General features: G+C 39.7%; 3 protein-coding genes across 6 annotated transcripts in view; 1 reads left to right on the top strand and 2 right to left on the bottom strand.

Moving 5' to 3' along the window:
• Positions 1-5,272: 5,272 nt before the first annotated feature.
• fam78bb (family with sequence similarity 78 member Bb) lies at positions 5,273-8,695 on the bottom strand. The gene is made up of 2 exons (XM_074668466.1): positions 7,512-8,695; positions 5,273-6,037 (listed from the first exon to the last, which is right to left on the bottom strand). The coding sequence occupies exons 1-2, from the start codon at positions 7,886-7,888 to the stop codon at positions 5,515-5,517; spliced, it is 900 nt and encodes a 299-aa protein (XP_074524567.1). The 5' UTR covers positions 7,889-8,695; the 3' UTR covers positions 5,273-5,514.
• A 2,218-nt stretch (positions 8,696-10,913) lies between these two features.
• On the top strand, positions 10,914-14,102 carry rex1bd (required for excision 1-B domain containing). The gene is made up of 5 exons (XM_074669236.1): positions 10,914-11,047; positions 11,525-11,607; positions 11,781-11,985; positions 13,299-13,387; positions 13,600-14,102. The coding sequence occupies exons 1-5, from the start codon at positions 11,045-11,047 to the stop codon at positions 13,670-13,672; spliced, it is 453 nt and encodes a 150-aa protein (XP_074525337.1). The 5' UTR covers positions 10,914-11,044; the 3' UTR covers positions 13,673-14,102.
• Positions 14,103-14,721: 619 nt separating this feature from the next.
• Positions 14,722-25,822, bottom strand: part of crlf1b (cytokine receptor-like factor 1b) — an 83,264-nt gene continuing 72,163 nt past the window's right edge. The window contains exons 2-9 of one of the 4 annotated variants that reach the window (XM_074669233.1): positions 24,117-24,495; positions 21,962-22,240; positions 20,424-20,553; positions 20,157-20,329; positions 18,858-19,015; positions 18,122-18,290; positions 16,020-16,205; positions 14,722-15,202 (exon numbers count right to left, since the gene is read on the bottom strand). In XM_074669233.1, the coding sequence (XP_074525334.1) occupies positions 15,186-15,202; positions 16,020-16,205; positions 18,122-18,290; positions 18,858-19,015; positions 20,157-20,329; positions 20,424-20,553; positions 21,962-22,240; positions 24,117-24,174 (1,170 nt within the window). In that variant the 5' untranslated portion in view covers positions 24,175-24,495 and the 3' untranslated portion in view covers positions 14,722-15,185. Of the gene's footprint in view, positions 15,203-16,019; positions 16,206-18,121; positions 18,291-18,857; positions 19,016-20,156; positions 20,330-20,423; positions 20,554-21,961; positions 22,241-24,116; positions 24,550-25,822 lie in introns of those variants that run through there. The other 3 variants (XM_074669231.1, XM_074669232.1, XM_074669235.1) reach the window with 3 other exon arrangements.

The following is a 25,822-nucleotide window of genomic DNA, read 5'->3' as shown; positions in this document are numbered from 1 at the left end:
CTTGAATTTTTCTGAGATGGGAAGCTTGTGCATGGAACTATGTGGCTGTTTACAGCCAAAAACAGAGCAGTGATGGCTTTTCAACTTTGGCATTCTCTTCCCTGCTGCCGGAGGATTTCTTTTCAGCAGTGGGGAGGAGGTTCGGGGGTATCTGCTCTGGTGGACCAATCAGGTCAGACTTGCTCCTGATTGGTCAAAAAAGGGAATCACTTACATCGGCAAATCCCCAAAATCCAAACAGTTCATTTTAGGTCAGGATTTTATATACACAAGCACTACTAAGTACAGGTTTTGTCATTAGATATCACATTTTGTGGGCCGGGAGGAAAGCCAAAGACCCACAAATTTCACAAAGTGATTTTTGCACAATATGGGACCTTTAACATTCTCAGCTGCCTGTTATTTGATCATTTTATTCCCACCATGTCTTGTTCTGGATAAAGTTCTGCACACTGACACATCTGCCATGTGTAATTTAGTACCTGGCATGTTGCCGTGGATGTGCAAACTCCATAAAATGAATAAATTCACACAGTTATTTTTAGCATTTGTTTTAATGAATTTAAAAACACTGCATGCAAAAGCCAGACAGTCTGAGAGAAAGGACTGTAACACACCAGAGTTTTATATCCTTACATTATAACTCTGTAAAACACCCTTACCCAGTCAGTCATAACAAACCAATAACTCCATTTGACTCCGGTCAGTCAGCAAAACCATCAGGATTAATAACACACTCCTCATACGGAAGGGGCTGTGTGTCGCTGTACCCTTTTTTCCTCAGGCACATCTGTTATTGTAAAAGACACTTGAGGTCCTAATACTCACAACAGACTGAGTTTAAAGGTATTCATTTTGATCCTTTGATTTCTGCAGAATAAACCAAGCGCTGGAGTGTTCACCCACCAATAGAGAACATGAGCTGGGGTTAGACTGTCATGAGACAGGTTAGTTTTACCCTGCTGTGTGTTGTTCCACTAGTTCTCCTGCCCACTTTTGCACATTAATTTTTGCCTACAATTTACCTTAATTGGGGCAACTTGAACATTTTTAATTCAGCTTCAACCTAAAAAGCCTCAATTCAGTTATTAAAGATCATCTGTTCCACTCTAAAGTTCGGCTCCAGATGTTTCCCCTGATTGTCAGCTGCTGTTTGCCCCAAAAAGGCCTATATGTCATGGCCACTAAAGTATGATGTTCAAGCGTTCAGTCTGTGCTCCCTCTACATGATGAGTGTGTCACAGAACCGTTCGCTTTCATTCGTAAATGTATGCAAACGTTTATGTGATGGTGTGTGTGAGAGAAGGCTCGGTTGGTCTGCACCAGGAGTAATGAGCAGCATGGGTAAGATGACATGATTACATCCCCCGTCTCTCTTCATCTCTGTCTCATGTGGACCAGCTCAGCACTTCAGCACACCCTGTTTTACTGGCCCTCTGTGTGCTGAGTGTGTACAAACAGAAATACATCGCATAGAGGATTCTGTAAATGCAAAGCAACATTTTTATATTTATCATGATGTGTGAAATACTCTTTAAGCTGCACACTTTTTCATTTCCATATGTGAGTCTTCATTAGAAAAACACATTCTGTAAAACATCATAATGGCACAAGAGAATGTATGTGTAAACCAAATACTGCACACAGCTTTAAAGGGTCACTTCACCCAAATAATAATTAAAAAAACACAAGATCAACAAATATATATTTATATGTAATTTTCTCCATATTTTGATTTATATCTGTATCGAAGCCTGTAGAGTGTTTGGGCTTGCTTTTCGCAGGTCATCTGCCCCTGGGATTTCTACCTCCACCCATTACAATGTAAGTGATGTATATCCCCCTGTGGTGCTCCTTGCTTTGACAAATTTCCATTTGAATTTAAACCATATTTCTCTGATGTCTAGTGAGCAAGTGAGGCTCAAATGCAGTTTTAAAGTTGCATTTCTGTGTTCAAAGTTTATGTCATGTTAGGGTAATTTTTTTTTATCATTTGATTGCTTCATGGTTGCACAATTTAGTTTTAGTAAACATAGGGGTGAGGGGTCATATTTAACATAATATATTTTAAAGATCCACTGGCTACCAATTCAAAACAGCTAATGCAAGCAGCTTCCCAGCTAACATAATGTTCTTTAAGTAACTTTCAAGATAAAAGTACAATTCTTTGGCTGTCAGTTCTTTATGTAAGCTGTGAATTATGCAAGCCAACACTTTTCCTATTTAGCTGTGTAACACTTCCAGTTGGTAATATGATCCTTTAGCTACCTTCTTACAGTTTTATATAAATGGCTAAATGCTAACATTAGCAAATGTTTGCGTATGTGTCATAAGTTCTGTTTCTAAAAGTAAAAATACAGCCTGGTATTGTTTAGGGTCACTTTTTGTTGTCTCATAAGTTTCTGATAATTGCAGTTTTATGAATGAAGTTTTTTTAAAATGTACAGTCTAGAGCCTATAATACAACAGTATGACATTTTCACAGAATTTGAGCAGGGCTTCTGAGCATGCTAACAAAGGAAAATAGCAGCTGTTAATGTCAGATACTTGAATTTTTTTTTTTTTAAAGAAGTTTCCAGAAAAACAGATATAAAAGGAAGATCTGTCAATTATCCTGAGTAACTGGGATGCATGGTTGTTAAAAAATATGTATATATATTGCTGTAGAATATAGCCATGCTGCTAGCAAGGCTCAAGGAATGGCAGTGTTGGTTTGATCAATCGATAAAGAAGGTGATGAACATGGTCTGTAATAAGGTAGCGGTAAAGCATATTAGCAGTTAGCTTGAAGTGTCTTTGACTCTTAAGACAGACTTTAGGGAGCTGGAAGTGAAGCCATTTTTGTTGTTTTGATGTCTAAAGCCATTTCTTTCACCTATCTTGTAACTGGTTGGAAGGCAGAAATCACACACAGATAGAGGAGCAGAGGTGACTTTTTTCCTATTTTGCGCAACTATTGGAGCATAAATAATGTTATCTTTCATATCAAACTTTCCTCTTAAACACCATTCAGTAAATAGCTTTTCCTGCCTCTACAAGAAGACTGATTTTATGAATTGTAAATAAAAACGTCCCCTTTTTTTTGTACCTCACTGATCTAAATACCTGGGACATGTAAAACACAAAATCATGGTTTTTAAAAAGCTGTTATCAACACAGGCATCACTGGCTTTCAAAAGGCAGGGAGAGAGAAGCTCTGCAGCTTGGATGAACTGGCCATGTGTGACTGCAAAAGAAAAGTCCCGCTGCAGGGCATAATTTATAACTCTTTTCACTGCACAAACTCTGTCTGTTCATGTCACCAAAGCAATATTTCTATATTTTCACTGATATGTAAAAAGCAAAGTAGCTCTGAGGATGCAGGTATGTTGAAAATCTTTCACTTTTTATATCAACTTGAAAAATTTCCTTCCCTTTAGCATGAGGCCACGAGTATATGTTGGTTTTGAGTGTGTTTGAGGCAGTCTGGTGTGACAAAGCAGCAAGCCTGGACCCTGCCTTGGGCCCCATTATAGAAAACACACAACCACAAACAGGAACACACATGCCTTCTGACTACACTCAGATCATCCAGTAACACTTCAGGTGATTTTAAACTTGTCTTTGTCTGTAACGATTTCCCCCCAGCAGTTTCCTGTCTCACACATTAACACTGTCATCTTTCCTTTGTTTCACTCTTACACGTCACTTTACAGTACAGAGCAGGCCAGCTTTTTGTCATCATTAAGGCTGAAGAACCGTCTTAAGCAGGGTCTTTTATTTCTGGGCCTGAGAAGCTACAGTACAGGTTTTTTGTTACATCCCAGCAGTAATGGTGGATTTTGAAAGTTTTGCTCAGTTGCACTGGGCTGGATTGAGGGCTGTGACACCCAACAGCTCAACAGTAGGGTGACCATATTTTGATTTCCAAAAAAGAGGACAACGGCACTGGCCTCGAGGCACAAATTCAGACAGGCTTCTTATATTCTTAATATTTTCACTGCCCCGTGGCTACTCCCGTCTGTGGAAACACCACAGTACTGGATTTTTTTGAGTGCTTCATGAGTGACTTCAACAGAATGGGGGGCTATAACACCTAGGGATGGGTACCGAATCAGGTACTTCAAAAGGTACTGGCCAAATTCTGTCAAAAGTACCGAGTACCGATTCATGTAAAATCAAAAGGTACCACGTTTAGGTACCTGAACACATCCTTGTGACTGTGAGGAAGTGAAAGAATAGTCGATTTTCCATGATGGACATGAACACAGCATTGCAAGGGTATATACTGAAGGATATATATGTTAAATTGAAATATGTATATATATATATATATATATATATATAATATTGTTAAAGAAATTGATATTTTTTACCACATAACTACAAAAAAGTACCGAAAATTTGTACCGTTGAGTACCGGTACCGATTGCCAGGTACCAGGCATTAGTACCATATCGTTTCAAATGTGAAAGGTACCCATCCCTAATAACACCATTGACAATGGCTTCAGTCTTGGTGCGAACACTACTAAACTTTTTAGCAATGTCAGAGTCAGGAAATGTCTTTTTTTAGCAAGGCACTGGTGCAATCCATGGACCTGTAGCTGTTGTGGTGTTTTACAATATGAAATGCCATTGCACCCTCCGCTGCATTTACAGCAACCTATGTTTGCCCAGGTCTAACAAAGAACTCAGTCAACTTTGCAGAAGAACTCTCACCTCGCACAGCTTTTTAATGTTTTTCAGTGTCCATGTGAGCTTTCAGATCTCCAGCACCTTTATTGGACACTGAGACATATGTGCCAGCTTTGCACATGGTTCACTCCGCCTCCCACTTGTCCCGATCGGAACGGTATGTCGGAAATTTTTTTTTTGCAGTTCATCTGTGAAGCTGCACCTACGCTTAGGCATCTTCCGTGCAATTCAGCTCCGCTGTCTAAACATCCCCGTCTTCTCCGCTCTCCGTCTATGTCTCTCTCTCTCTCTCTCTCTCTCTCTCTCTCTCTCTCTCTCTCTCTCTCTCTCTCGCCTACTCTCTGATCCTCTCACTCTCTATGTGTGTGTGCACGCGCAGAGCAGACCTGCCCACAAGGCAGCCTCTCGGTAAGTGACGCGCATCATAGTATTGTTTGCAAGCGCCGGTCAATTTACGGACGCGCGTAATGGTCCTATGAAAAACAGTGAACACCGGACATTTTCGTGAATTTATTAAACCCGCCCGGACACCCCGGACAGGACGTAAAAAGTGGACATGTCCGGGCAAAAGAGGACGCTTGGTCACCCTACTCAACAGCACCAGAAGAAGAAACCATCAACCTTTCTGCATCGTCAAAGGCAGCTTTGGGGAATTAAGGCAGTTGTCCCCTCAAGATTTTGTACACAAAAAACTATGATTTGTGCCGTTGATGTTTCAAGTCTCAGCCTGCTTATAGATCCTTGTTTGTGTTTCTTTTCTTCTGATTATCTTGCTTGATAGTAGAAAGGGGCCACTACAACATTATAGAAAAACAGCCAAACAGATGCACTTTACATTCTACTTGGGTGGTATGACAACAAGAGGAGGCCCTCTTCTCGGCCTCCACATCAGGACCTGGGCGTCATTGGCGTTGGGCCTCCCCATGGCGTTGGGAGGGATAGGCTCCATGCGGGTCAGCACCCGTGGCTGATCCTGGTGCACTCGTCCCACCAGCCTGGCCCTGGAGCCCAGAGGCAGGGATGGATCCACAGCGATATCCACCCTCATCCTCCACTTGATGGTGTGGAGCAGGATCTTTTCCCTTGATGTGGTGTTTAATGCCACGAGCCAGGTGGTGAAGCTCTGGTCCCTTTTAATGTTTGTCAGCAAGGGTGTGTTGGATTCACTGACGGGCACAGCCCAGGTGACGCTGGGATAAAAATTGTCATTCATACTAACAATGAAACGGGATGGCTTGGAGGTGGGGCCCACTATGGTAACTGTCTCAGTTGTGTTTCCATACCAGGGGTAGCTCACACCATCAGAGTCGCTGATGGCTCTCACCAGACCTTCTCGGAGCTGAGGAAGCTCCCAGCTCGACCTGGGAGGAGAAGCAAGCAGGGTGAGATGGAAACAAAGACATTTTTTCTTTTTATTTACTTCTACCAAAAACAAACAAAAACAACCAATGTCAGTTTTCAACAATCCCTAGTGCAAACTTCTGGTGTGACATGCTTAAGGAGCTAAAAATCCAAAGAACTGACCAGCAGAACAAGAGTTTGACTGATGTTTGCTTCCCTTAAAGGACTAGTCAGTGCTTTTTATTCAAACATGATCTGCTGGTGTATTCCCATATATCATTCAAAATGGACATTAGATTGTCGATAAAAAATCTTTGGCATTTTAAAGTTGCGGATTCTCAGATATGTCTGTCTTAACTCTTTCTTAACACTAAAATCCCTTTATTATGAAACCAGAATACTTCAAATAGACCTTGCAGATGCAGAGATATACTCTTTTCAGTTATGTCATTTTTTGAGCTGAGACCTCCCAAAAAGAGACCAGAGCTTAAAGGGTTGGGTTTTTCCCAATATAAAAATGCAAAGATGCATCTGTGGCTTATAAAAAAATAAAAATGGTCTCTTCTTTTACTAAATATCAGTGCTTTGAATGTTTTGCATTCAGATTATTTTATAAAATCTTTCATAGAAACTAATGAGCTGTCAAATAATTGGGGATTTTGCTGTAGTTCTCATTTGAATTAAAAGTTATCTGAAATTTACCTGTCTAAGGTATCAAAATTTGTGTTTTTATCAGTTTATTGAGGAAAATTAGAAGAATGGTAGGGTAGGATAAATTCAGCCATGCTTCAAAACAAATCTCAAGCCTGCGGTGACTCCACAACAGCCGCCTGTAAATGATATCTAGTGGTTCAGTGTGTCAGCAGAGGATTATCATCATCTCTTTGTTGTGCCCAGCAGTTTTTGTCATCTGGTGGCCCCCTTCCATCTATGTGTTGCGTTTTTAAGCCCAAACTGCTACAACACATCCCTAAACCCTATCCTCTCACCCCTACACCCACCTACTCCCTAAACCCAGCCAGATTAAACACCCCCTCACACAGGCCGTACAGATAACATACAGAATACTGTAGTGTGTGTGTGTGTGTGTGTGTGTGTGTGTGTGTGTGTGTGTGTGTGTGTGTGTGTGTGTGTGTGTGTGTGTGTGTGTGTGTGTGTGTGTGTGTGTGTGTGTAGAGGGGGTGTGGGGGAGGACATGTCTCTATTGAGTGTGAGAGCATCGACTGTTGTTTAGCTCCTTTAATAGCAGCTTTTCTATTTAGGTGCCAAAGTCACAGGAACAGAATCTGTCGGTGGGCGTTTGAATGAAGGAGGCTGACAGGCACAGTTAACCTGCTGCGTGCACAAATGCTCCTCTGTGCAGCTCAGTGCGAGGCACAAGCGTGGTCACGGTGTGTGAGAGATTCTGGTTATAGACCCTCACCCTGTGCACACATATTTTTGTATCTGACGTCACATGTTATGGGGACGCAGGTGTCAGAGGTGTGAACTCACATGCCGACGTCTCCGTAGGTGTTGTAAAATTCCATCTGGGTGCACGCCTGGATCCAGCCCACTACCCAGGTCTCGTTGCGCGGGATTGGGGGCATCACAATCCGCGCGGAGGCTTTGAAATAGGGCGTCTTGTATCGCAGAACTATGGGAGAGCTCTCCTCGATGACAGTGGGGCAGTGGTCTATGGTGGCAGACAGGTCGTACACCACGATGTTCTCTCTTTTGATCCGGGACTTGTTACAAGCTATACTCTGGATGCAGCCCATGGCGGTGCAGGTAAAGGTGATGGTCAGGAGCAGCCAAGTGAGCCTGGCAGGCCTGTGGAGCAGCGCTGCTGACCGGGACTGGACCAGAACCAGAACTATGAGGCCGTGCATCAGAGGAAACTGTAAGGCAAAGGTGGATGCTACCACTCTGCAGGCCCGAATCAGAGAGACTGTAAGGCTTTAGGATGGGGGACAGATGGGTGCAGTGGTACTAGATCCAGGTCGAGTCCCTCTCTGTCCCCTGTTGCCATACACAAACGCTCCAGCGACGCAGATCTGGGGCTAACCCCGCGCTCTGACTTCAACTTGCAGGGAATAAAAAGTATCACATGAATGTTTGATTTAGGTGTTAGAGTATCCACAAACAGTGCAGTGTTCCCGTGTGCCCCTTTCTCAAGGATCCGGCCCGTCTGCACTCCTGCTCGGACCCCAGCCCGTAACCTTTGATCCTCTTCTTCCTTGCCCGAGCTGTCATGTCATAAGAGGCGTCGGGGGACCGGCGGACACCGGGACGCCGGCAGAGGGACCCGGTGGTCGGGTGTTAAGGCTCGTCGAGGCTGCACTGTTGTACATGAGACGCTGCTGCTCTTGCCGGGGACCGGAGCGGCATTACTGTCCGTCATACCTGCCGACTCGACGGGAGGGAAAGCCGGTGAAATAAGCTAAACACGGGAGCATCTGTGACGGGAAAAACAGCCTCCTCCTGCGGGGTTAGACGACGCTGGCGGGTCGTTTCCGATACTTACGATGGAGAAAATTAGCAGAAAATAAAACGACTGTCAACATCTGTGACAGAATGACGAAACAATGGCATCAAGACGGGCAAAACACAACTGACGAGTAGTGTCACAGTAGCCGTGATGGGCAGCGTACCCGCCGCTCGGCATCCTCATCTGATGAAGGCTGCATGGCTGAGTGTCGCTGTTCAGCTGCGTGGTGCTGAAGATGCTGAATGGACCAATGAGCGGTGGAGGGAGACTGAAGGCGTAGGAGTGCCCGCGTCTGCACAGTAGTAGCTCTACGACCTCTTTCCTCCATATTGTAATGATACTTTTAAACAGCAAAATACACATTGGGCAAGTTAGGTATAAGCACTGTTTACATTTATTGACAGGGCTTCAATATAAAATCTCTATCTGCAAAAGCTAAGTACCGCACAAGAAGCTCCTTGTCCAGTTAGTATAGTAATATGATTTAACTGTAGCACTGGGCATTTTGAATCATTCTTCTCCGTTTTGGTCCAAGAATTTGTTAATTTCTTTCTTTCTTTCTTCCTGTTTTTTTTTTTTTTTTTTTTTTTTTTTTTTTTTTTAAAGGTAGAGAATTCATTGCTCTGAGCACCATATGGTAATTTTTATTTACTAAACTACTGGTTCAAAAGCCTAAAATAAAATCTAGATGTGGAAGCATCAATCTTCGCTCTGTTCATGTAACAGACTTCTTTATGTTCACAAGTTGGATGGTAAAGAGGAAGACCCACAACAAGCTAAAGAGTTTTGGCAACAGAGGATTGGAATGAAAAGTATTTTTAAGTTTACATTTTGCTCAAGAGGCTATTTTATTTGCTTTCTTACTATTCTTTGGCTTACTCTTCCATAAGTTTTCGTCTCTCTTATACACATTTTATCTGATTTTCACCATTCAACTTTTGTTATGTTCAGAAAATGTGTGGTTGTATTTTTCACATTTCTGACCTTTGTCATTTAAAAAAAAAAAAAAGTCATTTTTTTAAAACATTTTTTTCCTGTTGAAATAAATGGAAGATTTCTACAGTTCTGCCTTAAACTGCCTCAACTTTGTGATTTCAAGGCTTCAGGACTTACACTCACAGACATCATCTGGGGTTTAAAATGTTCACGCCAAGCAAAATAGTAACCTTTGGCTAGTACCTGTACATCGCCAGCCTGTTTTTGCCCTGGCTGACTGTAATGTTATTGACTATCAAAATCTTTGCTGGGTTACCATTTGTAACCACTTTAATAACTTACAACCCCTCACATTTTTGTCATTACAAACATTGCAATTTTATTGTACCTATTGCAATGACAAATACAGTTCTATTCTATTCTATTCTATTCAAAACACATCAATGAATTCACAAAAAGGATCACAGAGTGAGCATCCCAAGACTCTGTGTTATATCTTTTTCTCGTATCTATCACGGTTTGCCACAGTGACAGCTGTTTCAGACTCTTGTCTTACTGAAAGGTCTGACTTGAGCAGGTGTGCTTGTCACGTGTGTTGCATCATTTCCGGTTTTTTTCTTACTCTGTAGCAAGCTGCAAACCTCAGGTCTTAAAGTATAAGGCAATTTGAAAGTGCTGAAATCTGCAGTCCATGAAGTGTCCTCTTGAGGCTCTAAAAACCACATACACACCAAGCAAAAATAGAAGCCCCTTTCACATTAGAAATACATTGTGTTCCAAATTATAATGGAAGATACATTTGTTTATATTTTTAAACTATGTTAATAAATTATTCCAAATTTGTGGAGTGGTCAGATAGGGAATATATATATATATATATATATATATATATATATATATATATATATATATATATATATATATATATATATATATATATATATATATATATATATATATATATATATATATATATATATATGTGTGTGTGTGTGTGTGTGTGTGTGTGTGTATGTATGTGTGTGTGTGTGTGTGTGTGTGTGTGTGTGTGTGTGCGTGTGTGTGTGTGTGTGTGTGTGTGTGTGCCCAGCATCATGCTTTTCATAGTACTATGGAATGTATTTTTGAATAAATGCAACAAAAGGCATTAATGAGTGAGCCTGACTATTATGCAAATCGGAGATGAATGCATATCACTTAAGCTAATAAATAAAGACTAGGAACCCAAACGTTTTATTGGTAGAACAGAATATTTTCAAGTGCATTCAAACTTCAACAAAAACATCTGGCTCCACAGTAGTTAAAGTTTGATGGGCACAAACTGACACAGTTTCATACACGTAAGTAAGAAAGATAACTAACTAATTGATTAATAAATCTCAGTTAAAAAAGATTCAGTCCAGCTTTCACCAATTGGCTAAGACCCTAAGACCTTATGCGCACGAGAACTTTTATTTTGAAGTCGATACGTGCACCAGTCTATATCGTCACTTCCGGCTAACAGTGTAAGCAGTCCGCTGATTCATACACAGTTACACATTCATACACAGAGTGCTGTATTGGGTATTTAAACATGTTTTAAACTACAGAGACACATCAAAATCACTTCTAGTAGGACACCATGGTAAGTGTTGGACATTTTTTACGACAGTTTGATATATTACAGCCTAAAGCTAACACTTCCTCTTTGCTCAGCTAAGGAAAGCTAATGCTAACTCAGTTAGTGTTGATGAAGATGGATAATGTGCTGCTTTAATATGTAGCTCTATTATAATTAAAGCAGACAGGACAAGTATAGAGGTTTTCTGCGTAGATAAGACTATAGTTGCTGTCTGGTATAGTAAAATGCTACTTTATTTGGAGTAGTATCAGTAGTCAGATAATTTTATTTTCTGGTTAAACTATTTATCAGTTATTACTGATGTGTTAGCAATCAGAGTTTTGAATGTAATCCTAACTTTGTTTTTAAGTTTAGTCATCTATTACTTTGTTACATTGTAACAACATAGGTATTAGTATCGGCAAAGCTTGAAATTAGTTTTGAAAAATGTTTTCATTATTGCCTTTGTTAATTTTCTAAACCTGATCCCCTCACTTGTAGGTCCCTACAGACTTTAAAGCCCTGATCCAGAGGTTTTATCACCTTCAGTCTGAGCGGGTAGAGACATATCGACTGTTTGAAGAGTAAGTCTGGATGTTGTTACAACCCACTTCATCCATTACAGATTACTTGTGTATATTTAATGTAAATTCACATCTGCATTTCTTCTTGTCAACAAAAACTGACCTGTACTTTCTTATTCACATCTACTTGGCTGTATTTGTTGTTGTTGTTAATGCTGCTGATTGACTGCCAGAGGACACGAGGCCTACTTGAGGACAGGGCCCCAATATGACTTCGATCACTACAGACAGCTGGTCCATGAGATAACGCAGGCCTTCTGTGGCATCTCCACAGAAGTGCTTGAAATCAAGGGAAAGCTACATCATGAGTTTGACCGTCCGGACCTCTCTGAGCATATTGAAAAGCTGCAGAGCAAAGAGAAGCAGAAACTTGAACTGGTATGTAAACACACCTCTAATGATGTGTTTTTGATAATAAGTATACAATTGAATAAAAAGTGTTGTTTCTCTAAATGATGATATGTACCCTCTTTGATTTAACAATGTAGCCCTTGTGATGTGATATCATCTGATAGTTTTTCCACTCTTATTTTTCTTCATTGCACAATGCATGTAAAGGATCCCCGTGATCCTCAAACAGTTTTGAACTGCTGCTTTTTATTTTGATATTCAAGGTAGGAAAATTTCTAGAGTTGTGAGAATCCTGAATGTGTCTTTTTCTTGCTAAAATACGCAAGGTTCTACCCAAAAAGAGCAGCATATGTGTGAATGTCGTTCTGCATTAATGATACCTACCTGAATAGGTAAGCTTGCTATACCAGTAGCACTTTGTCATCCTAATACCGTCACTGATACTGGCATTGGAACTGTGTGCTGATACAAGCCACGTCTATCCCTTTTCTCCACAGAGCAGAAGACTTGGTGTCCATGATTTCCAAAAAAGAGTCAATTTATTTTTTTAAACACAGGAAATGTTTTGGCCTTGTCCTTTCAGTACAGATATTAAGTGCAGATATCTATCTGTCCATTCATCTATCATCAGTCTGTCACTGAGGATAGCAGACAATTCAAAGTGTTGATAAAGTACTGATTCAGTGTCAATTTGAACGAGAAATAAAAACATTTTCATTCTGAGAATGTTTAACAAGTATCTCAACTTGAGTGCTGACTCCTCGTTTAACAACTGTACACACCACAGTTTCACCACAAGAGGGCAGACTTCTGATGCAAACATGCTGCGGCCATCAATGTCAAATATTCAATTATCTTTTTAAAAAAATATGAATTTCTTGAAATTAGAACCACAAGTGGTTTAACTGAACACTTACCAAGGGAAAGAAAAAAATATGCAACCATTGGACTTTAGTGCAAAACACCAAATTATTTAGCGCTTTAAATCATTCAGTGACATATCAGTGATTCTGAGCTGGTTCTGTTTCAGGTCAGGAACACAAAAGTAACAACCTGTCTTTGATTCTGGTTGTTGTTTAGACAAATAGTTGAAGCTGTCCTTGGTGTTAAAATCCTGATACTGAAATTCTTGAACGAGCCACAGCTCATACATCTGGTATTCATGGTGATGTGTGTCCTGGATTTATGAAGTTTTACACTCCTCCAAAAAAAGAACCTCAACTTCCTCTCTGCCAGTAATGTCATAAAAGTCCTATTATCTCAGAGTCCTTCCTCTGTCTCCCTCCATCCTCTGCTGATGAATGGTTTGCATAAATCTTATCTGATGTGCTTCTCAACAGACAGCCAAACTGCAGCTGGCCAGGCAGCGGGCCCAGGATCACCCTGAGGAGGAGGACTGTCAGGAAAAGATTCAGGAGATCAAGCATGAGTAAGAGCAGCTTTCACCACCCCTTAGTTTACTGTGTTTCCTCAATCCCTACTGACCCATCCACTCACTCAGTATCAACCTGCTGTCTGCTGCTTGACTTCCCGTTTTCCCTCCTCATGTCACAGATTATTTTGTAATCACACCAGTATCATAAACCTCTTGAAGACAGTTTTCTTTCACTACGCTAATTTTTACTCACTGCTTATTTCCAGGATCATCAAGAACAAAGAAGCTCTGAGTGAGATCATGCAGGACTTTAAGTATGACTCTGAGGAGTGTGATTGACAGGGGACTCCCAGGAGGCCCGTGGCCACCCTCTCGCATCACCTGTCAGCAGCACAGTGATGAATCGACTCGGCTCTGCTTCCATCTTGGACTCCTCAGCTGCACTTATCGACCCCTTCTGGCCCCACCCTGCTTGCTGCTGCAGTCTTACTCCACCCAGGGGACTTTTCACATTCAGACACTGTGTTTCTTTCTGTCCTCATGCCTTCATGTTAATGCATGCCTCAGCAGTTAAATAAGGAAAAAAAGTCATGTGTTTGTGATGACATAATGAAATGTGTAAATAGTCGAAGGGTTCATTAAGGGTTCAATAACTCTCAGAGGTTGACTCAGTATCTTTGTTCGATTATACATTGTTTATTTTTTTATTAAAGACACTTTTCAAGACATATTTTCACTGTTTTATACATTGAACTTTTTAGAGCCGTTATTAAAGTAATCTCATGCAGATAAGAAAAATATAAATAGTAGAAAAATATCTTCAAATATCTTTAAAGTAAATCTGGTTGACACTGGAAAGTATTTACATGTTACAAATAGCGATTCTTTGTTTCATTTGGGGTTCAATTAATCACACACCAGATATGAGTTTAAGAATGGCAAAATCTAAAATAAAAGATTAGTTTACATTGCATGTTTTTGGCCGGGTGCAACTCTAGCTGTGGTTTACGTTTCAGGTTTTGTTTTATTGAGCTGCACCTAAAATCCCATGAATAAGTTGGAGGATGAAAAATAACCCGCAAGCTATTTTGGAAGTAGAGAAACAGGCTTCTGGAGCAAGGCTGAAAAGTTTATATGTCTGATTGATCTTGGTTAAATTTCAGTGTGAATTAAAAATTTCATTTGGCTTAATCAAAAAGGAGATACTTACATTATTTACCATGTGAAAATGTGTTGTTAAATTATTTATTTACTAAAACAACAGCAGCAGCAGCAGTTTTTGAAATAACTACAGTTAACTTGCAATTAATACATCACAAATTCCTCTGAAATGTCTAAGAGGATACATTGTACAACAATATAAACTCGATTATCTCATATAAGGTATACATATAAGATTGTTTTTGGGCTCCATAGCTTTCATTTAGGGGACAGGAAAGTGGACAAAGTCAGAAACCTTGGAGGAAAGTGTTGGGATAATGAGGATTCTGTTTGAACCTGGTCTACCAGCTTTAAGGACTCTGAACATGTAACACATGACATAACCACAGAGCTAAACTTGCTTCACAAGTTAGAAACAGCATGCCTCCATTTGGCATTTACTGTGGGACTGAATGTAACTGCAAACCGATCTAACAGACAGAGGGCCAACAGAAACAGCAGAAAAGGACTGTATTGTCTCACTCAGGTTATCTCCCACCCAGGCCCAATAAACCAAAGTTAAAATTTTATGGCCAAGTGCTGCGGTATCCTTCAGGAGAGGCGTTGGACCTCTCACATGTCAGGGACCCATGAGGCCAGTAATCTGTTCTTGAATAAACTTCAAAGTGGTCCTGAGTGGAGATGCTATGAATTATCTTCTTGTAAAACCTGGGAGACAAAAACAGATGGTTTATATAAGGATCAATTAAAGGGGAAAAACCTTGTTATCTACCATCATCACAATAATAGCTCTGTTTGTCTGGCTGTCACTACTCTCTCAACCTCTTTTCCTCTTTGTCCTTTGCATCATCTCTTTCCTTTTTCTTAGTCTGTCGCTTGTAAGCCCCTCCCCCCTGCTACCTTTCTCTCAAGGTAATCAATGTGAACCTGTCACGGCTAGAGAACAAAGACATCATTCAGGGGACGACGTGTTCCCTGTAAAGCACAAAAACATGCAGACTGCTGAGCTAATCGAGTGTGGTGGAGAGAGGGCTCCTGTGAGTTTGAAACTGAAGGATGTTAACTCATCACACAGTCACAAAAACACAAAGCAACTGGGACTCTGGTTGCCATTCAAGATGGGATTGATTTTATTTAAAGATTCCTCTCACAACCAAAGAAAAACTTACCAGAAAGGGCTCAATAGGCTTTGATCAAATTTACATGTTTCATCTCTTTGTTGTGGTTCTTAGATGAAGATCAGATGTATTTACTGTTCAAATATGTAATAAAATCAGAGTGCATGACTGAGAGCATACCTACTTCAGGGCCAGTAAAGTCAAAACCGCATATTTTTACCTTTTATCATAAAGAACAGACTGACTCACAGAGCCAGCCAGCTCAAGAGGAATCAGCCCTCTTTGTGCTTGTAAAAATGCTGACCACATGACTTCACAAAGGAAGGGTCAGAGAATTATTTCTGGGCTTCACTGCAGCAGAGGCTCAGGAGAGACAGTGGAAAGAGAGAGGGAGATATTCTGCTTACCTACCTGGTTGCGTGTTTTGTCTGTTTTCTGCAGCCACACCCTCCACTGATCGTACAGTTTGATTGACATCCCGCTGCAGCCGTACGCGTGCTTGCGGACCCAGCCGAAGAACTGCTTGAGTTCCCGCCGCAGGGTGGAGTTTTGCTCACTGGGCTTGGAGTCACAGGAACCACTCTGCAGCCGCTCTGAGAGAGAGGAGGATGGGGATGAGGGGATGAGGGGATGTGGAGTGGAGGAAAGACAAAAGAGTGACTGATAACAAAGAAAAGTCTAAGTAAAAGAACAAGAGATAATCATCAAGGTCAAAGTTAGAAGACGCTTATAGACTAGATCAGGGGTCTTCAACCTTTACTTTCAAAGGAGCTGTTTAACCTCAGCTTACCTGGATTAAAGACAGTCAGCAGCCACAAAGTCTAAGTTTTCTTCACAAAAAAAGACAAAAAAGTGTATAAAATCCTAAACATCGTAAAAATCCAGAAGGTAATAAGCTAAACAAGAAGTTTTTTTTGTGTTTATAAAATTATACATGTGATGTCTAAGTTTTTTGTTTCAAACAAATTTAATATATTTTGAATAGAAAAATTTGTAATGTCATGAGTTTCATAAATTTACAAAATTTATGAAATTTCAATTGTTGCAAAATTTTTCAAAAATGTTAAAATTTCAGAAATTTGCAAAATCTTAAAAAGATGTAATTTAAAAACTGCCAAATTTTGCAAAAATTCCTCATATTTTCTAAATTTCAAAAATTTCCTGAAAAAATACAGTTTCCATTTTCAAAAATTTGAAAAAAAAATCACTAAATTTGCTTTTGTTTTCTTAAAAAAAGCACTTAAGTAATTTGCAAGATTTGCAGCCATTCCAAAAATGAAATTTGCAAACATTTCAGAGATTAAAATTTAAAAAAGTTGCAAAAAATAAAAAAAAGCTTTATTGCAAGATGTTGTGTGTCATCACTCTTTTTTAACAATCTGTTCATTCTCTTATTTATCCAACTTTATCTGTTTATGTCATTTTTAGCTGACTTCTACAGACAGATGCCATTGTTGATTAGTTTTTAATTCCCTAAAAAATAGCCATTTTGGAAGAGTTAGCTTAACATGCACAGCATTCAAGCTAACCTGCATACAGACCACATATTCATCTGATCTGTATCAGAACTGGAGCTGGCTGCAATATTTAGATGGAGATTCTGAATACCGAAGTCCAGTGGCACCATTAGCATGCATATTTTGATATATTAGCAGGTGGACATTAGTCTTGCTCCAAACACTAAGCTGAGTCATTTTTAAAAAATATGGTTGACAAGACAGTTATTGAAATAATAACTTTTAAATAAAACCGCTATTTTCACTTTGATACAATCTTTTTTTTACAATAAAGGTCTCAGACTGTTACATTAGCTGAGCAGTATTATCAAATGTTATCGAGTAGAGTTGTATTTAATACTGCTTTTCACTGCAGAGGCTTCTGGTACGGAGAGAAATGTTCTCAATTTAGAGATCCAAACTGAGGAAGTGATACCCCAAACTTTGCTTTCATGGCAGTAAAAGCTACTGAAACTCTTCTTCGATCAGTTCTTTATTGCAAACAACAGAGCCTGATAACGACTTCCTCCCTTCAGGGAGTAAATACCACATGACCAATGTAAGTCATTATCTGCTCCTCCTGCCTCCAAACCTGCTTCCACTCAGCCTTTATAGGCCCAGTGTGTGTGCAGACAGACGAGCAGCTTTTTAACCTGATCAATCTTTGAAGCTGACATCAAAAATCTATCAAACGTCCCCCTGGCTCTTTGCAGTTCACTCTAATCCTCTGCTGGGAGATCTCTATCAAGATATCGGGCACTATTGATGTATGCTTTTTCTTAGGTCACATGCGGTTTGGATCTGCTTGTTCAAGATGTTAAAACAGAGATAAGGACATAGTTTTTTCTGGCTCTAATTGATGCTAAGAGGTTGATTATAAGAATGGATGAATGGTCAAGATTTGTGGGCACTGGAAAAGACACTTTTGTCACGAGACACATGGAGAGACCTCAGTTTAACTTTTGATACTTGCAGGATATTGTGCTAAGTGAGTCCTTCAGTCATGTACTCACGGCTGCTCGGAGTGGAGGCAGCAGCCGGATGGCTCCAGTCACTCCAGATTCCAGTCTTCCTGGAGCCGTAGATGCCAACTGGATTGCATCGCACCTGGACAAAATAGACCATCCCAGGCCTGAGGCCTGCCAGCCGACACGATGTCTGGTTGCCAGCATCATCCACAACCTGTGGGAGGGAAGCATGGAGGAGTGTCTCTGATGATGTTAAGAGCAGCAACATTAGGTGATGAAATTTAGGTGAGTAGAGTCAGAATCCCCACCCAAACCAAGATGTGTTTTTGCTCATATCTTGTTTGCTTAGCTTGATTTTGTTTTGAATGCAGTCTGGAGACTGGCTTCACAATTATATCAGCACTATTCACTTAGTCCTCTCTTCACAAAGTGAATTCAGTAGACTAAGATATAATGTGCGTTCATACACACTGGAGAAAAAAACACAAAGCTGTGAAAAGAAAACATCAAAGCAGCCGTTTGAAAGAATGACAGTTTCTGAAAGCCTCGCTGCAGCACTTCTGGATCAAAGCCAGCTTTGTAAAAGGATCACAGCCGCCTTCAAGACTGAGACAAGAATATTATTTGCTTTAATGTAATGTGAACGTGCTAGAGATACTGAGGGAGTTACTTCTGTGTTCCTCATTTCACACATCAGCCAGTGCTACACCTGATAGTCCTAAGCCGCAGGGAAATTAGATCAGCATTAGATCATAAGTTTGTGTGAGAGTGTGGAGACCACCTTCCACTCAGCGCTGTCCTCCAGCCGGTAGCGGATCTGATATTTGGCCTGAAACAGGATGTCCTTGAGCTCTTTGGAGCTGGCCCAGCGGACCGTCAGCTGGTCATCAAGGTTGCCGATGCGGCTTACCTGCACGTTGACAGGGGGGTCTGTGGTCACTGAGCACACAAGGATGTAAAAAAGATGTTTTAGAAAGTTTTCTTTCAGCAGACGCTCTGACCGTGGAAGAAAGGTACAGAAAACGAGGGTTCAGAAATGTCTTTAGAAACAAAGAAAGACAAAATGTTGTGATTGTGATACTTTTCAGAGATGTGTTCCTCCACTCTGTGCTTGTCAACCATAGTTTAGCCAGACGTGTTAAAAGAATATTCCAGTATTTTCAAGGTAGATTTGCATGAGTAGCAAGTCACTGCATGCCAGCGAGGCTACTTTACTTTGCCATCAGAAAGCCTGGTTAGTAATGCAACAATTCCTAAATCATTAGAAAAAACAATGCTAGAGGTAGATTTAGTATCTTTATTAAGTTAAATTAAAAAAAATCCTTTGAACAAAATCCTAAAGATATACTTAGTGGTATGTTTTTGTGGTCTAATGGACAAACATTTACCTACACTAATAATAATGTCACTAAACCAGCTCATCAAAGAAGAGACAGATGGAGGGGAGGATCATGAGGATGGCAACATGAAAGACAAAGACAGGAACTTATAAAAGAACATTAAATGTCTTGTAAAACTGTTTCCTGCATCAGACCTCACCACTGTTTGTGATGCTATTTTTCCACTGAAGTTTTTTTTTGTATTTCTTCTCCCTGATACAGCCCAAGGGACAGAGAGCAAAACCAACAAATTTACTCTGAGCTTATTATTTGTGTCATTTTGGCTGTGCATCATAAATACAGCGTATCTCTTCCCTTTCCTCTACCCCCTCACAGCTCAGAGTTATCTGATCCTCGGTGTGCAGTGAGGAAGAAGGGAGGAAGAAGATGCTCAGTTACAAACAACAAACACTGATTTCAAAATGGGATGCTCAAACAGAGACCATAAAAACAAATTAAAATTACAGGTGGATTAATTATTAAAAAAAGACTGCTATTGCTCAAGCACTTTTTTGAACAGTTTACTGTTGAAAGTAACAGCCTGAACCTGTGGTGTTATTGCAGACTGGAAGTGAATCGTAAAAAAGCCCTCTACTCTCTACCCATGAAGAGTTTGTTTGCTGTAATGTCAGAGACAGGAAAGGACATGAAAAGAAATAAATGGAAGGAAATGAAGAAATCAAGGGAGAAGTCTTACCCACCTACATCGAGGATGTCGAGGGTGATGATGTCAGAGGTGGTAGAGCCCAGCTGATTGGCTGCTTCCAGCCAAATCTCATACGGAGTAAAGAGGGCGAGGTTACGGGGGATGTAACAGGAATAACGCTGCTTTCCTGTGCCATAAGTTTCACATTGCATCTCCTTTCCATACCACCTGGATACACATATAATAAACAAACAATACAAACAAAAATGTGTTTTCTAGATGAGGTGATCACCTGTGAGCTGCAGCAGGTGAAAGCACTCACCTCAGTTTGTACTTGAGGGTGTACGTGGTCCTGATGTGGGTCTCTCCCTGCCCCCCTGGGCTCCACTTGCAGCTTAAGTCCTTTGCATTGCGAGACCAACATGTGATATTAACTGACTTTTCTGGAGGCACTGCAAAAAAAAGAACAAAAAAAAAGTGAAGTAATTAGCATAAAAGACCCCAAAACATAAAACATGTCTTGTGGACATTGAGTTACAGGTACAATAAAAGAGTTATGTACAGTAACTTTTCATGACTTTATATTCTTATTTTGTGCTTAATCTTAAAAGCATAATGTGAGTTTATTCTCTTTTTTTAAGAAGCGTACAACCTGTGATTGCAGCTCAAACTTTATTAGAGGCAGATGGTTAAAACGTGCTCTAAAGACCTAAAAATTAAAGACACATATTTTTTGTTCATTTTTTGTTGTTTTTATTTTTTAAACTCTAAGTAAAAATAAAAATAGTTACACATAACTGAACTGTATCACTTTGTTGTTGAGAAAGAGAAAGACAAAACACATATTTGTTGTAGATATTAAAACTTGAATTATTTTAGCGGTGTGCTTTGATTTGCTTATTCATCCTCATACAAATGTTCATTGTCATTGTTGTTTTGTATTTGTAATTTGTGGGAAAAAAAGCACATTTTTTGCACCCCCTGCAGCCAAAGTGCTGCCTATAATCTTTTTGCTAGTTTTGTTTTGAATATGTGGAAATTGTGTATTATATTTAACACAAATCTGACCCTGCTGTCTTTAACACTGAAATATGTCCTCATCAAAAAGCTTTTTGTTGGCCTGAAGTTAATCAGTTTGTCAGACACCTACCCCACATAAGCAGACATTAATAGTAACAATATGAAGCAATCAGTCTTGTCTCTGATGACCTTATTTGCTTTTTTGGGGGGTTATACAGAAGCACCAGTGTGAATTTATGTCTGTTTCACCACCGCACAAAACTCCTTACAGTAGCTTTAAATTTAGCATTTGGGATATAGCATTCTTAACTGTACTTGGATTTTAATTTGGTAGCTCCATGACAAAGTGACTCATGAGTAACAACTTGGTTGATATTAAATTTGTACAAAATAACTTCAAACCTCTTTCTTATATAAAGGCATTTTGTTTTTAGCCAAACTCTGGCAGAGAAGACAGCACTGATCCAAGAACACTTAAAAAAACAACAACAATCAGCTAAAAGGGTTGTATTCACTATTGGCATCTTTACAAGTTATAAGAGGCCAATCACATGAGGAGTGAAGTTAATTATAAGATAACTCACTAAATGTCCCATTAAGTCACTGGTGTATGCCAGAAAGTAGATTAAAGAGACAAGAAAAAAGCTAATTTGAATGCAGTTGTTTTTGTCAATCACTCATCTGTGCTCAATATTCCAAAGTTAAACTCCACTTTGACCGCTTTTTACAGTTGGTGTGGTTTTCAGAAAGTTGCTCATATCATTTCACAAAATGTTTCTCCAAAGCCAAACTGTGTATCCCTGAGACATTTTGGAAAGAGTCTCCGCAGACTGAACTTACTGCCCACATAGAGACATGAACCAGCCAGGACCCGTCCACTTGCTCCGTGACACACCAGGTTGTCTCCAGACTGCTGCTGGGAGCCGTTGAGTTTGTGGAGGGTGACACTCAGTATGTCAGGACTCAGTACGCTGTAGGTGCTGCTGGACAGAACCATTCCATTCAGAGTCCAGTACAACGAGCCGGCATGGAGACCGAGCTCAGGACTCAGTGTGCACGTTGCTGTCAGAGAGGACCCGATCTGCAGAACTGGATCCTGAGGGGAGATCACTGCTACATCTAGGTGATAGACATGCAAATAAAAATATCCTTTAAGATTTGGTAATATATAAAGGAAATGTACATATTTCTCTTCTCTTCATATGTATCAAGGGTCCAGGACAATGTGTCTTTATTGTATTGTGATAGTGGAAAAAAGTCTCAGAAAGTTTCCAAATCCCAGGCTCCCAGGACTTCAAAGATGATTTTGTTCAACCAAATGTAAAAAATCCAAACATGAAACTAATGCTTATCTCACCAAGGACACCAGAACATGCAGTTAACTTGATTGACAAATGATTCAAGTAATTTCAGGAATATATGTCCCAGGGGTCAACATGTTGTAATACAAAACATTTTAGGAGGAATTTGGCCGGACCAATGTAGTCCAGTTCCAGTGATCACATTCTGTTTTGTTGTTTCCAGAGCTTCTGCTACAGTTGTGTTGATGCTTGTTGCCTGATAAAGGTCATTGACTTCAACTCTTCTCCTCCAATAAACCCTGAGCCAGTAGACTTTTCTATGATTTGACTGCAATGTACCCATAACTTCATGTTCTGTGATTTCTTTTTTTAATCTGAGGACCTAAATGGAGAGATTTTGTTATTTTTATTCCCATTCTTTTTTACTTCTAGATATTTTTGAGCAAAAACACTCAACAGTACGTCTCCAGGTTGTAAAATATTGAATGCATGCTACAAGATGTGACTGTTTAATTGTCTCAAAATGTCAGGAAAATCTGTTTACGTGAGGAAGAGGAGGAGGAGGAGTGCACAAGCATCAGCACTGCACCAGCACAAAGCAGCAGCTCAGCACATATTTATGACCTGGTAATGAAGTGGATTTATGGAGCCTCAGTAGGATCAGGCACACAGAGGTCACCCTGGTGTGTCGGTAAAAATCCTTGAACACTTTCACATACACACACATGATCTCTTCGACTCAAATTCTGCCATTATGATTCATACGCATGAGGACGCCTGTGCTGAGTGTCTGAATGTTACCACTGCTCTGCTTCTTCTCAGAGATGTGGAGGTCAGTGTGTGGTTTTATTAACCATCATCCAGGTGGCTGGTGGATAAGCTGTTTAACACATGTCTTACTAGCTGTCTTACTGAATTTTGGCACTGACATAAAACAATGAAAAATGTATTTAAATGTTAGAAGATTAAGGTGGAATCAAAATAAAAGGATACATGCCAAATCATAATCACTTGCAAATTCTTCTTCTCATAAATTCACGTGTGATGATTTTAAAATTGTATGGTTTGTGATTTTTTTATTATAAAAAAAATCTGCTCACGTTTTTTTTTTCTTTTTGGCAATAAATTACTTCTCTTTCATCTCTAAAATGTCCTACAATCCACGTTAACTTAACCACATCTGAATGGTTACACCTGTTATCACTGGGGTTTATATGAGTGAGTTTTTTTTTTGGCAAATGCTGTTAGGAATTAGTAACATGTTTGACTGGATGACTTTTTATACATCACTTATTTCCAAATGTTTGCATTTTCATTCTATTTACTAAATGTAAATGAGATCCTGGACATAATATATGTTTGTCTCAATGAACTCAAGTGTTCTTTGAAATGTACCATTCAATCAATACATGGAGTTTATCAGTATCATAATATAAATTCGTCATGAAAACAAAAGATTTTCGCTCTTCAGTGAACACAATGAGCATTTGCAATTTATAAAACCTACTTCCCGTGGTTTTCCATAGGTTGACTGGTGTGCCTGACTTTTTTTTGCTACATAACTGCAGAGTCTACATGAACTTTGTTGCTGTCTCCAGAAACACTGAGCCAGCCAACATGTTAGCAGGTCAGCTAGTCAGCCTGTCTGTCTGTCAGTCAGTCAGTCAGTCAGTCAAACACAGTTTGGTACTTACGTGTTGAGGACAGCAACACACGTGGAGCAAGGAAGAGGAGAGACATGAAGGAAAACATGGTTCTGCTTTCTACAACTTTTTCTCTCTTTTCTTGTTTCCTGGACGCAAAGAAGTAAAAAAAGAAAGAAAAAACAGAGAGGTGGGGTTGAAGGACGAGCTCGTCTCTCCAGCGGTTCAACTCACATCTTCAGTCGCTCCTCAGTGGAAACAGAGTATCAGTAAACAAAGTGGAACACGAGGTTTGTTCCCTTTAACTCCAGCAGAGTGTGTCTGCTGCTGCTGCGGTGACTCTCGGGTTCATGCTGTTTGCTCCTCCTTCGTTTTCCAACACGGACACAGGTCACCAGTGCTCCTCAGTCCGTCCCCTCTCTTAAACATCCTAAACACCCACCCACAGATAACAAGGAACACAGTTAGACTTAAGCATACACTCGCCCTGCTCTCTCCTCTCTAACTGAAAGCAGCTGGAGGCTTCAGGTGAGATGCTGACGTCATACTATACAATTTTAGGCTTGTGTGCAATTATTGCACCTAAATACCACTAGCAGGATAAATGTGGGCAAATAATACTATTGTATTTTATTATTTAAACATATACAGTCATGAAAAAAACATTCAATTTCTTGCTCATTTTAATGCCTGGTACCACTGTTAATATTATCTGAAGAAGACAATGAACATGACAAAAATGCAGCTTATTACATAATATTTTATATCCTATTTGACATGCTTAAGCTTTACTGTAATCCCAGGGTATAAGAGGCCATTTCATGTCATAAGCAGCATGCAAAGGCCAAGAGTGGTTTCCTGCTTACATTCAAGCTGTAGCACATCTCAGAAGTTGTCAACTCTCACATAATGCCTAAAATAAAAGATTTATGTGAAGCCACAAAGGCTGCCATCTTGGCACTGCTGGGAATTGGCATGAGTGAAAGTAGCCAAAAAACAGAAGATCTCTCAGAGTGCACTTTATAAAACAATCTAAAACATGGTATTGTGATCTGATTTTAAACTCAATTCACTTTGTTTCGAATCTTTTCCATTCTTTATTATTCTATTCTATATTAAAATAGATTAAGGATTGTATCACAGTATACATTAATGCTGTACAGGATACATTTATGGTACTAGCTCCACCAAGCTGTATAAAATTGATCTTTTCTTATGAATACTGCTATTGTTTGTTTATTGTTTATTAGATTTTGAACTACAAAAGATACATAAGATCAAACTGGAAATATTAAGAAAAACAAAGAAATGTGTAAAGAGAGGTCAAGAAGCCATTAGGCTTATGTAAAGGACCTCACCTTTCTATAAGAAAAAGAGAGCAGTCAAGATTTCAGTAAGAACACAGAGTAATACATGCATACATGTGTTCAACCTTATGTGAACAAACAAAAATAAATAATAACACTCAACATAAAACTTACCTAAATAGATTTAACAAGAACAAGAAAAATATAGAGACCATAAAAGAGTTGACAAAATTAGAATAGCATTTTAATACATAGGAAAAAAAAATTAGACTAAAAAAGTAATACTAAGCTTTGTGAAATAAATGTAAAGACACTTTCCTTTTTAAAACGTGAAGTGATGATGGGCTCTCAGCTACATGTCTCTTATCAGTCCACATTTTTACACCCTGATATCTGATGGAGAGCTGACCGTGTTTAGTTTTATTAAAGGGAAGGTGAAGATGACTAACC

The sequence above is a fragment of the Halichoeres trimaculatus genome, unplaced genomic scaffold (assembly GCF_033239565.1).
Source record: "Halichoeres trimaculatus isolate MK-OKI-2021-1 unplaced genomic scaffold, fHalTri1.1 fHalTri1_scaffold_4, whole genome shotgun sequence".
Lineage (NCBI taxonomy): Eukaryota > Metazoa > Chordata > Actinopteri > Labriformes > Labridae > Halichoeres > Halichoeres trimaculatus.
Note: the sequence above shows the minus strand (reverse complement) of the source record. Positions and strands in the feature narration are given on the sequence as shown.

Bases quoted from the DNA above. Each gene is read 5' to 3' on its own strand.
- fam78bb (XM_074668466.1), bottom strand. From the start codon at position 7,888: ATGCACGGCCTCATAGTTCTGGTTCTGGTCCAGTCCCGGTCAGCAGCG. The intron at 6,038-7,511 runs GTGAGTTCACAC...TTCTCCTCCCAG, and splicing joins ACCTACGGAGACGTCGGCAT to GTCGAGCTGGGAGCTTCCTC.
- rex1bd (XM_074669236.1), top strand. The intron at 11,986-13,298 runs GTATGTAAACAC...GCTTCTCAACAG, and splicing joins AGAAGCAGAAACTTGAACTG to ACAGCCAAACTGCAGCTGGC. The intron at 13,388-13,599 runs GTAAGAGCAGCT...GCTTATTTCCAG, and splicing joins ATTCAGGAGATCAAGCATGA to GATCATCAAGAACAAAGAAG.